Source organism: Equus asinus, chromosome 2, assembly GCF_041296235.1.
Source record: "Equus asinus isolate D_3611 breed Donkey chromosome 2, EquAss-T2T_v2, whole genome shotgun sequence".
Classification (NCBI taxonomy): domain Eukaryota; kingdom Metazoa; phylum Chordata; class Mammalia; order Perissodactyla; family Equidae; genus Equus; species Equus asinus.
Window position 1 is genome coordinate 81,278,662 of NC_091791.1, and position 11,380 is coordinate 81,290,041.

The window sequence follows — 11,380 nt, forward strand, 5'->3', positions numbered from 1 at the left end:
GGGGATGCGGAGTGAAAAACAGGCATAAATTCCTACCCTCAGGAAGCTTATATAAGGATAACCCATGTGAACAATAATGACAAAGCCACATGGCATGGTATTTCGTACGAGTTCATCAACTGTATTATAAGAATTGATATTTGTAACCATACCGAGCAATTCATACCCATGACAACATTCCCAATCAACAATATACTGAGATTTTACAATGGGATCTGACTATGTATTCTCACGGCCTAGCGGAAAAACTTAGTTACCATTCTTCCTGCAGAACCAAACCTGTTCAAGGACCAATTTTGAATCTTGCAGTACTTACAATTCCCATTATGATCAAAGCAAAGGCATTCTTATTTTCTTTCCAATGAAGCCACTCTGCATCTTATCTAGACCAAAGTCTTGACCACCCAATAGAATGACCCCTTCCACACTCAATGAATCAATCAGTGAGTGAGTTGTTTAGGTGATTTTTTTTTTAAGAAGAGCCTGAGACACCTATAACAATGCACTTCTCCAGAAGATAAACCTTTCTCACTTACTGGTAAATATGCTTTGTCCTTCTAATTGAATCTAGACCAGGAAAAGAGATTAAATCACCTTATTATCTATTCTAGTAATAATTCAATAAAATTCCTATGATAACGTAGAAAACAATTTAATTCTATGTTTATTTTTAAATTTTAAAGTCTAGCAATACCCAGTTACTTGCTTCTGATCTCTTTATGTTGACTTGCCATTTTTACTGGAGACAGAAAAATGGAAGGAAAGAACATGGGATTTCAAGTCAGTAAATCTCTCTAAGGTCAGGCAAGTTGTTTAACCTCTGTGATCCTCAGTTTCCAGATCTACAAAATGAGAATAATAACTCCCTTTCAGTTTTACTTCATCAGGGCCACTGTAGTGACTTAAATAAGACAGTGTATGTGAAAACCCTAATGTGACCATGATTTTATGGCTTTTCATTCGAGAATAAATGCCTCAAAAGCAGAAAACCTACCTTCCTCACCTCCTTATCCTAAGTGCTCAACACAGTGCACGACTTTTATTTGGTGTCCAACACCTGCTTTTGGAACAAATCACTCTTTCCGTGCAGCGGTCTGCCCTCAGTGCACAAAACGGCTTGTAGAATGACAGAATGAAAATGTAAGAACCTAGGGAGACTTTACCTTATGGATTTGGTAAATGACATCAGGTTTAGTAATACTTAAAATGTCATTGTTGCCTTTCAGTGGCCTGGCATGATCTTTAAATTCTTGACCTCGAAAGTCGTCTTCACTCAGCTTATGCCGCTGGATCATGGTGCCCATCCCTCCATCTAGCACCATAATCTTCTCCTGCAGAATAGCTTCAATTTCATCCTGCAGGGTTTTCTTCATACCTGCTGTAAAGAAATTAAAAATTTGACTTTAAAAACTGAAGGGGAAAAAGAGGGCTGGAGAGGGAGTCTAGAGTAATTTAGAACAATTCACAATAAGGAGTAAATGGGTCTTATAAAAGACATACTCATAACTACAACACTGAAAAATGCTGCCCCAAAATGTTTTGAGTTATAATAATGCCTAATACAATAAAAGCTTGTACACGGAGCAAAATCACTGGTGAAGCACCAAACCAAGATTAAAGTAGGCTGTAGTTATTCCTGTTTCAGAGATGAGGAAAACAGGCAGCAAAGAGCCAAGTGACCCAAGGCTAGGCCAGGCCACAGAAGAAAGTCTTCAGGGCTCTCTGTTAATTCTGTGCACATGCTCCCTCAGTAGGGAGACTTAGCATGCATAATCAAAAACCACCAATAATTCCAAACTGCCATTTAAATTCTTAACTTTGTCTCCCCCACCTATTGCCAGAACTAATAATAGCCAACACACAGGGTTTTACTTACCTCTGTTCCATCTATGAAATAATAACCAGCTAATACCCTAGAACTTCTCAACTCTCCCCAGGTCCTTGACTTCTCCTAATTCCCAGCCCTGAAAAGCCACCAATGCCTACTCTTTCCAATCCTATTTTCTGGTTTCCGAGAACGACTAGAAAGTCACAAAACTAGATTCGAATTCTGATTAGAATCAATGAAAATCCATAATATTGAGCCTCTTCTTTGGCTCACCTTTTCTGGGTTACCCTCCACACTTCCTATATCTGCTGTCCCAAACCTCGGCTCTCTTTTAGCACCAAATCCTTCTCACCCTTTTCACTCTACAGGTGATTTCACCTAATCCTATACAAAGAAGCCTTCTGTTGGGCACTCTTCAAATTCACCACCCCCCACCTAACAATCTGCTTGCAGCTTGGCTCACTCTATTTTCCTTCTCTCTACACCTTTAAGGCCTGGGCTTTGCTTGCTCTGCAAAAGCCCACAAGCCCATTGCAACCGTGCGTCCTCTTGGCTCCCTTCTGAGCAAGACGCCCAGCTATTGGGATTTGTCACAATCTAGCGCCTAGACAGCCTGGATCCTACTGTATCTCACTTACAGAACATCGTGTCTTAAAGGGACAGAGAGCCCCTCCACATGAGCTACTGTTCCTGGGAATGCTGGTTGTACCCAGTAGAGCCCCTTGGCAAGCATATAGCCTTCATGTGCCCCGCCTATATAAGAAACCCCTTCCCCACCCGAGGTTGCAGGTGCACATTACTGTCCAGCCAGCTGCCACTGGACCTCCCTGTAAGTAACTCCCAATAAACCCATACGTCTCCTTCACCAACTCCGGGTCTTTTCTTCGGTCTCTCTGCAACTTATCCTGCACCGCTCACCCAACTGGGCGTGTGGCCAGACAGCACCTAATCACCACCATCCCAACACCTCCCATTGCTCATCCCATCTATCCCTTCCCACCTCCAGCAGTTATACCTCAACTTATCTTCTTAATGTGGCATCCTCCCCCACCACTCTACTGAAATTATTTTCTAAAGTCACCAATGACCTTCTAATTATCAGAGACACTTGGCCCCAATCTTAGACCCAGATATTGAACTGTCCACCTGATATCACCACCTAGAATAGCCACCTACCCCTCAACCTAATATTCAAAACCAAACCGGCTACATTCCCTGTCTGATCTCCCTCTTTCTGTGACTGGTATCACCCTTCCCAGAAATCTGACCAGAAAATCTAGCTATTATCTGACTCTTTATTCTCCCAGATAACCAACATCTACTCAGATCTCAAGGCTACAGATTTGGCCTCCAAAATGCCATTCGCACTGGTCCCACCTTCCATCACCAATGCCAATCCTTTCTTCAAGCCCTCACTACACATTCCAGCCATCACAAATCCTCTCCGAGCTTCAGTCTGCATTCAAAAAAACGAAGAGTAACAATACCTGCTCTGCCCACCACAAAGGTTGTTTTACGGGTTAAAAGAGATCATAGATGTGACGATGTTTTGTAAACAATCAAGTGTCCTAGAAAAGTAGAGATCACCACCTCACCACTGTACCTAGTCACCTTGTTTTCAAATCCATCCCATGTCCCAATACCAGATTAATCTTCCCAAAGAACAATTTTAAACCAGTTGCTTCTCCTACTTAAAACCTTCAACAATACCCTACTGCCCACCAAAATTAATACAAGTTACTTAAAACAAATCACAATGACACCAGCCTGTCTTGTCAACCTTTCCTTCTGTGCTCCCTGAGAGAGAAGCAAAGCTCAAGTCAAATGGGGCTAGCTGTAAGCTTTTTGAGCTCCTTGGAGAAAAAGACCGAGTCTAGACCAACTCATCTCTATCTGTAGCAACACCAAGGAGAGTACCTGGCACTTAAGTGTTCAATAGATATTGCCTTAATTGAGATGGCAAAAAAGTGAGGGAAGAGGAGAAAGAAGAGGGGGTCATTTGAAGTCCAAACCAGTAATGTATGAATATTTGTAAGCTGGCATTGGGTGCAAATTTACAACCCTGCCCTGTCTGCCTGTCCAGAGTCTCAGGTCCACAATACAGGATCAGGGGCTAAATGGTGGCTACAGAGCTATTTTGACTGAATTACTCCACGTAGGCTTCAGGAAGGCTGCTCTGGTAACCTGCAAGGCAAATTTGCCAATATCTGGTTTCTTTCCCAAAGAGCATTGTTTCTTTCAGGGTGTACTATTCCTTTCCAAAGCCAACTCACTGGCTAATTCTGTTTATTGAGCTTGCAGGTGAGATAAACACTTCCTGAAAAAGGAACAAAGTCAAGATCCAATGATCTGACCAGTAGTACTTCAAGTACCAAAGGGACAAAAATCACTTTTTAGGAAATGTGAAGAAAAGGTAGGGCTTACTGAAACATATAATAGGAAGACTGCAGGCATCCGGCAGTGGTCTAGTCATTTCAAGCTAAAGTCAACAAAGCAAATTAAGGTGTGGCATTAATTTGGACACCCCATCATGTGACTGTCCTGTCAGCTGGGAAGCACTCAGAATCTGATTATGATTAAGCTAATGGTGACAGGATAACAAAAGCCACAAAATCCAGGTTTTAGTCCCAGCTCTCATAAGTTGCTATGGGGTTTTGGACAAGATTTCATGCTTCTGCAAAATGGGAAAATATCAGCTCTGCCTTTATCATAGCAACTGTGAAAATAAAATGAGATAATGTATTTAAAAGCATATTTCAGATGTTAAGAGCTGGGTCTCTCAAATCACACAAGTCATGAAATGAGACATATGTGCTTGACATAAACACCCCATCAATGTTTAACTACTCCTATTATGTCATTATTATCACATAGCTAACAAGAAGTGGAGCTAAGATTGAAACTCTAAAGGTTGTGTTCTATATACTACAAAGTCCAGTGGGACATGAAAAAACATCATGTGAGCCTGTGGCTCTCATCCCTAATCATGCTGGGGCAGGAGGCAGGAATGGCATGTTTGCAGGTCTGGAAATGAACATCAGTCTGGCAAAGATGACAATGCTCAGTGAAAATAATTAAAGGGAGATAGTTTCAAATGGGGAATGGGAAGAGAGAAGATTAAAAACTTTAACCTATATGCCCAACTGAACTCCTTTCTTTTTTTTTAAGATTTTATTTTTCCTTTTTTCTCCCCAAAGCCCCCCAGTACATAGTTGTATATTTTTAGTTGTGGGTCCTTCTAGTTGTGGCATGTGGGATGCCACCTCAGCATGGCTTGATGAGCAGTGCCATGTCTGTGCCCAGGATTTGAACTGGCAAAACCCTGGGCCACCGAAGAGCAGCACGCAAACTTAACCACTCGGCCACGGGGCCGGCCCCTGTACTCCTTCCTTTTTAAAAGGATGTAGCTGCAGTCTACCCTGAAATGAGATCATGTGAGCTTAACTGGGTGACCGAATCAACAGACCAGTGGGAGCACAAGGGGAGGACGTGGGGGAATTAGGTCACACATTTGAAATTTAATTTTGAAAAGTATTCAAACCTTCTAGAAAAAATGCAATCTTTTCCACAAACAATGAAGTATGTCCTTTGGCATCAACAAAATGGTCAATCAATATTATATTATTTACTTGTCTTTGTTCTTCTATCTCCTCCAATAAGCAAGTACACACATGTTTAATGGGGACAGGAAGAAGAAAGGACAAATTAACATAACAACATAAGAAATGCAGTACCTTCTCCCACCATGATCTACCTCATCAGTGTTGGTTTGGCATTTCTCTACTCACTATAAATCTGACAATGGGGTGTGCCTCCACTACTCCTCCGATTTTCATAAAAAGTCTAAGCACTTTTCCATGGGGCCTCTACTGTATTCACTTTTCACTCCAGAAATATAAACTGTTTTCAGTCTTTAAGACAGTTCACTATTTACCATAAAACAACCCCACCCCCACACATACAAATTCTAAGATCTTAAGAGTCCTCGTATATGCAAGAGATCAAAGGTTTTTTTTAAACTCTAAACATCTCATTTTCTTATAAGAAACTTGACAAACTTATTCTATAACTAAAAGCCCAGAAAAAGCTAAATTAACTTTGAAAAAGTGGAAAGAGGCAACTTGGTCCATCAAATATGATATACTACAAAACCATATCATAAAATTAGGAAAATTTTTATAAAATATAGAATGTCTTTATTATTTAGAATAAGGAAAAATTTCTTAAGACTCAAAAAGCCCAGCCTATATGTTAAAAGAAAAAAAGATGAATGTGATTACACAAAAACTAAGGATTTCTGTCAAACGAAAGTCACCATAGACAAAAGTAATGAACAGATTATGGATTGGAGGAAGATTTTGCAAGGTCTAAAACTGAAAGGGACTAAAATCTATTCCTACAAATCAATAAAAAAATCAAATAGAAAAATGGGCAAAAGGTATGAATAGGCAAGTCGAGGGAGAGGAAAACTCCTCTCAACAATCAACAAGTATATGAAGAGATGCTCAAGCTCATTAGCTATCACAGAGATGTGAAAGAAAATAAGATGATACCAATTTATACCCAGAAGATGGGCAATAATTAGGGGACCTGATAACGCTAAAGAAAATCTGAACCCTCAAAGACGTACATAGGAATGTAGACAGATACAGCCATTCTGAAGAGCAGCTTAGCAGGACTCAGTAAAATAAAGCACGTGGGTATATTTCCCAGACAAAGTCTCACACAGATCCATATAGAACACAAAGGAGGATGTCTGAAAGAGTGGCAAGTTGGAGATAACCCTGGGAAACGGCAAAGTAAAATGTGGTGAATACTCATGTGGAATACTACATGGTGGTAACCAGACATACCACTGTATTGCTGTAGTGTAAGGACAGAATACTGAGTAAAAAAGTCAAAAATGGCTAACTCCCAAGATACTATTTATATAAATTAAAAATACACAAATACACAGACTAGAGTCTACAAGGACATGTACAAATACATGGAAATATGTGAAACAGGCTGCCTATGGGAGCAAGAGAATTGTGAATAGAAAATAGAGGTAAAGGGAATACATAATAAAATAAATACGAATAGGAATTCCAAAGATTGAATACAAAACAACTCTGCAACCGAGGTCCTTAAAAATCCATTGCTTCTACATTATCCTCATGCTTATTTATCCTTTAGGGGATAACGTAAGATTTCTCTTTTAAAGAAACTAAAGGGTATTCCTCCCAGATTTCTTGGTGTAAGTGATCACTATTCTTATCCTTATGTATTCCCCAAGCTTTTCCAGTAGGGGATTATCTTTCACTGGCTTCTAAAAGTGAAAAACCAGTTGTATGGGTATAAAATGGCTGTAAGTGTATCGGTTGTTAACCCTCATGATCGCGTGGCTGACTGGGAGCTGTAGCTGGCTACCACTGCCCAGCATCATGAGAGAGGATCATCCCACATAACGCCAGCCCAGGGAAAGATCAAAATTCAAACTCAAAGTAGTTTCTATTGAACGCATATTGTTTGGGCACCATGATGAAGTCAAAAAAATCCTAAGTCAGGGACCATCTGTATACAGACAACGCAGTCCAGAGAAGAGAGTGCAAGGAAGGTCCTTGTCTAGTGAGCCTAAGAGATCACAGTGTTCTCCCCAGTTTGAGAGGACTTGCCAATATATTTTGTTTATTCAGATGATATTTTTTTCTGCCATTAACATTTTAGTTTCTAGCTAATGATATTTTGACTCACAGAAGTGTTCCAGAGGATAAAAAAGTGTGGGATTAACTGGTTAAAGCACCAATCAGATGTCAGGGGGATAAATCGCATAGTACCACCTTTAAGAACTATTCTAAAGAACGACAAAATGAAGGCATAAGCAATAAGCCCCTAACATGTGGATTTAAGTAATAAATTACAGTGTCAGGAACACATCTCCTCTGGAGATATAATGATCCCATGTAGGTCTGACTGACTTAAGACTCCCAGATCCACTGTGCTAAATGGGGAACACACAGGGCAAGGAAAAGAAATTTTTATTTTCTGCACTATAAACAAATGATGCTAATACTTTCTCAGCAGTTTCCTACTTTTACTATATTAAAGACCATTTTACTGCTGCCCTACAAGTCCCTTGCAAATACTTCTCAATATTCACTTTTGAATCTCTTATTTCTAGTTCACACCAACTTGCTACACTCTTTTATTGCTTGTGCACTATTCCATTTTTGAAATACATTATTTCCCCTTTGATTTTAATCAGACAGAGAAGGATTAAGAGATATATAACTGGCTAATATCAATTTACTGGTTCACTTACTTATTTTTTCATTAATCATTCATCAACTGAATTCCAGATAACACGCATAATACTAGGCAAGGATGAAACCGAGCAATCTTTAGTTAAAAGTTTTCTCACAAGAAGTATTTACTGCCCCACCAGCCTCCTTCCTAAGGGGGTAAAACCATGGTCTGATGTCATGGACATTTAGCCTTAAGATCCAACCTTGAGATTCAGGAATCCCCAGTACTTCATTAAAAAGCTTCACTAAGACTGGACACAGTGAGTGACTAAGGGTTTTTCGGAAGTTAAAACCTGATTCTCATCCCAGCATACAGGTTGCCCACACAGAGAGAAGCAGAAATATACCTGAAGTCTTTTCTGGGCCCAAGGGCCTGGCTCAGAGCTCCTTCACGGGCCCTAGACTTGCTTAAACCGGGGTCCCTTGGTGCTCAGCTGTGGAGCTGAGCCTTCAGGCAAGGAGACTGCACTAGGTCCAGACACTCAGCAATTTTCCTTCAATTTTCTGTAAAAAGATCACTCACTATTCAAAGTATTCTAACTCTTCAGATGAACTTTCTGATGAAAAGGAAATCAGATATTTCGGTTTTTAATTAAATGGGGAGGAGACAGCCAGAAGTCTTGAGGAAGAGATATTACTCAAACAACCATATGATACCGCCTTGAGAGAGACAGGTCACAGTTTATAGCAACAGTGATAAAACGTCTTGGTTACAGTTCCACTAGGTTCATGAACAACTCTAACAGTCCCATTTATCAGAACCAGAAAATCAAGAGGGTCACTAGTTCACCTCTGAACAATTTCCTTCTGAGTTATGAATTTAGTATTCACCTTCCTCCTGGAGCTGAACGTCCTCATTCTGTCACAGCACACCTACTGCTCCTTATTTCTGATTCTGTTTCTCCATTTCCTACCTCACTCCTCAGATGTTTTTCTGGGTGTATTTGTCCACAAATTATAACCTAGGATGACCTTAGAGAACTACAGCTCATCATAAAGCTAAAATTATATTCAGTTCCTGTGCTAGTTTTTTCTCATGCAAAGCCACCAACATCAAAATCACTTGAGATTCCTACCCCTCATCTCCACCTACTATCTGCTCATCTATTTTAACATAAGAACTCTGTGGACACAGGAGTTTGCAGAACTACTGTTCTAACCCTGAAGTGGAAAATAAAAGTTCCACGTAGTTATAAATAGTTCTCTGGGTTTCCTTATTTCTCTCTCAGCACCTGAACTTTCTTCGGCTGAGCACAGCAGGCGCCTAATACTTCTTGAATAAGAACACTAAATCATGCAAAACTTCCACCCGTCCTGCAGGAACATGCTCCATCAAACTGCAAAGCTGAGCTACTTCGACCGTAGGAGGGTGTTTCGGTCGCACGGGGTGGTGGCTTTGCGGGCGTAGAAGGTTCGTTTGCCTGGGGAGGAAAGCGTGCAGGCGGGACCTCAGGGCTCCTGCGCAAGTTCGAAGGGGCCGCCCGCCCGGGAGGAAACATGGCCAGGCGTGTCCAGCCCGCACGGAGTGTCAGCCCAGGGACTAGGAGGCCACAGCACCAGTCAACGGAACCGCGGAGCCCGGGGCGCAGCGTTACCGGATGGCGTCAGGTCTCGGAGTGCGGGTGACATGTCGCGGAGTCTCCTCCTCCTCGGGCCGGGGACGCGGCGGGGAAGATACGCTCTCCACAGGCGACGGCCGAGAGCGAAGCCAGCCAGCGCCGGGCGAGCCTGACACACAAGGCTAGGGCCTCTTGCCCCTCCCGGAGGCCCAGGAAGCGGCGGGCACTGAGGGCCCCGGGGCCTCCCCGCACCAGCGCGCCACGCTCGGGGCCTGGGCGCGGCGCCGCGATGACAGGCGGACCCGAGGCTGCTCCAGCTGCTCAAGCACGTGCTTTCTTCCCGGTCACCTGGCCTGTGCCCGGCGCAGGCCTGGCAGGCAGACACGTATGACCAGAGACCAGGTCGCCCACAGAGCGCGGAAGCGGCCCCGAAGACGAGGACCACGTGGCTAACGGCGCGCCAGGTGGAGCTCTCAGTCCCCTAAGGTCTTCGGACAACTTAGAATGCTCTTAGTTTCTGCGATCAATCTAGCCTCTGCGCGGGAGGTCCCGCCTCCTCTGGCCTGTGATTGGTCTCTACGAGCCCGCGGCTGTAAAAACTGATCGATCTCAACCAATTGCCTGAGATTTCGCCCCAGGGATCTCTGGGAGACGTAGTCCGGTGGCCCAGGTTTCCCGCGGAGGCTTTGCGCATCCCTACGCCTGGTATCCGTAAGTGCGGTCCCGGTGGCCTCTCCAGGTTTAAGTCGTGGTGCGAAGTGGGCGCTGGCCTCATCATGTTGCGTGGTGTCAAGAGCCCGAAACCTGAGTCAGAAGAGCACATTCTAGTCATGTTTTGCTATTGGCTGACGCTGGACAAGACACTTTAACCTCTTAGTCTCTATTCTAAACGCTATAAAACAGGAAATGATGGTGGTAATAATTACTATTTTATAAGGTTGTAGCAGGGATTAAATGAGACTGTGTGAACGCGTTATGAAAATTCAGAAGTACACGTGTGCGTGTTAATTGTCACTTATTGGCAGTAAACATTTATTGAGTGCCTATTGTGTGTCAGGCATTGGGCTACACACTTGGAATACAAAGATAAACAAGACACATCCACCCCCACCTCTGTCTAGGAGGGGAACCCATATCCTAATTAAGGCTAATAATTAAACAGGAAAAAAAAAAAAAGAACCACATACAGTGTGCCGAAAGAGCAGCAGTACTCCTATTGGGGGAAAAGTTCAAAGAAGAAGCCAGGTCATGAGGGAAGAGCGTGTACCAGGTAAGGGCCTTCCAGTGGGTGGAACACAGCAGTTGAGAGAATTTGAACATAAAGAACAGCTCTGTAAGGTGGAGCATGGTAGATGGGAGGAAAAGCAAACGAATCTAGAAAAATAAAATCAAGACCAAATTATGAAGTTTACTAAGCTTTAAAAAAAAGCACAAATTTGCATGCCATTCTCATTTTACTGTGTGCAATTATACCTCAGTTTTTAAAATGTAAATAATAATAATAATAATAATGTGTGTGGCATCCTTACCAAAGATGGTCATACTTGGAGGGGGGAAAAATGGAGTGAGTTGCGAGAGAACGAAGTAAAGAAGGTACCAGGGATGGGATGGCTGAATAGCTGAAGGTCTTGTTAAGATTATAAAGGCTAACTTTTAAGTTATCACCTATCTCGCAAAGTATGTTGATGTGTCTCTTAAAAAATAATCTT

At 42.4% G+C, this 11,380-nt stretch overlaps 1 protein-coding gene across 4 annotated transcripts in view; it reads right to left on the reverse strand.

The window, feature by feature from the left end:
* The window catches only part of MTR (5-methyltetrahydrofolate-homocysteine methyltransferase), a 101,617-nt gene extending 91,425 nt beyond the window's left edge, over window positions 1-10,192 (reverse strand). For 2 of the 4 annotated variants that reach the window (XR_006520028.2, XM_014846519.3), the window contains exons 1-2: window positions 9,708-10,192; window positions 1,164-1,378 (exon numbers count right to left, since the gene is read on the reverse strand). Coding sequence is in view for 3 of the 4 variants with exons in the window: in XM_014846519.3 (XP_014702005.1) it covers window positions 1,164-1,378; window positions 9,708-9,741 (249 nt within the window). In the remaining variant the exon portion in view is untranslated. Of the gene's footprint in view, window positions 1-1,163; window positions 1,379-8,459; window positions 8,573-9,707 lie in introns of those variants that run through there. The other 2 variants (XM_044758557.2, XM_070492208.1) reach the window with 2 other exon arrangements.
* Window positions 10,193-11,380: the final 1,188 nt, after the last annotated feature.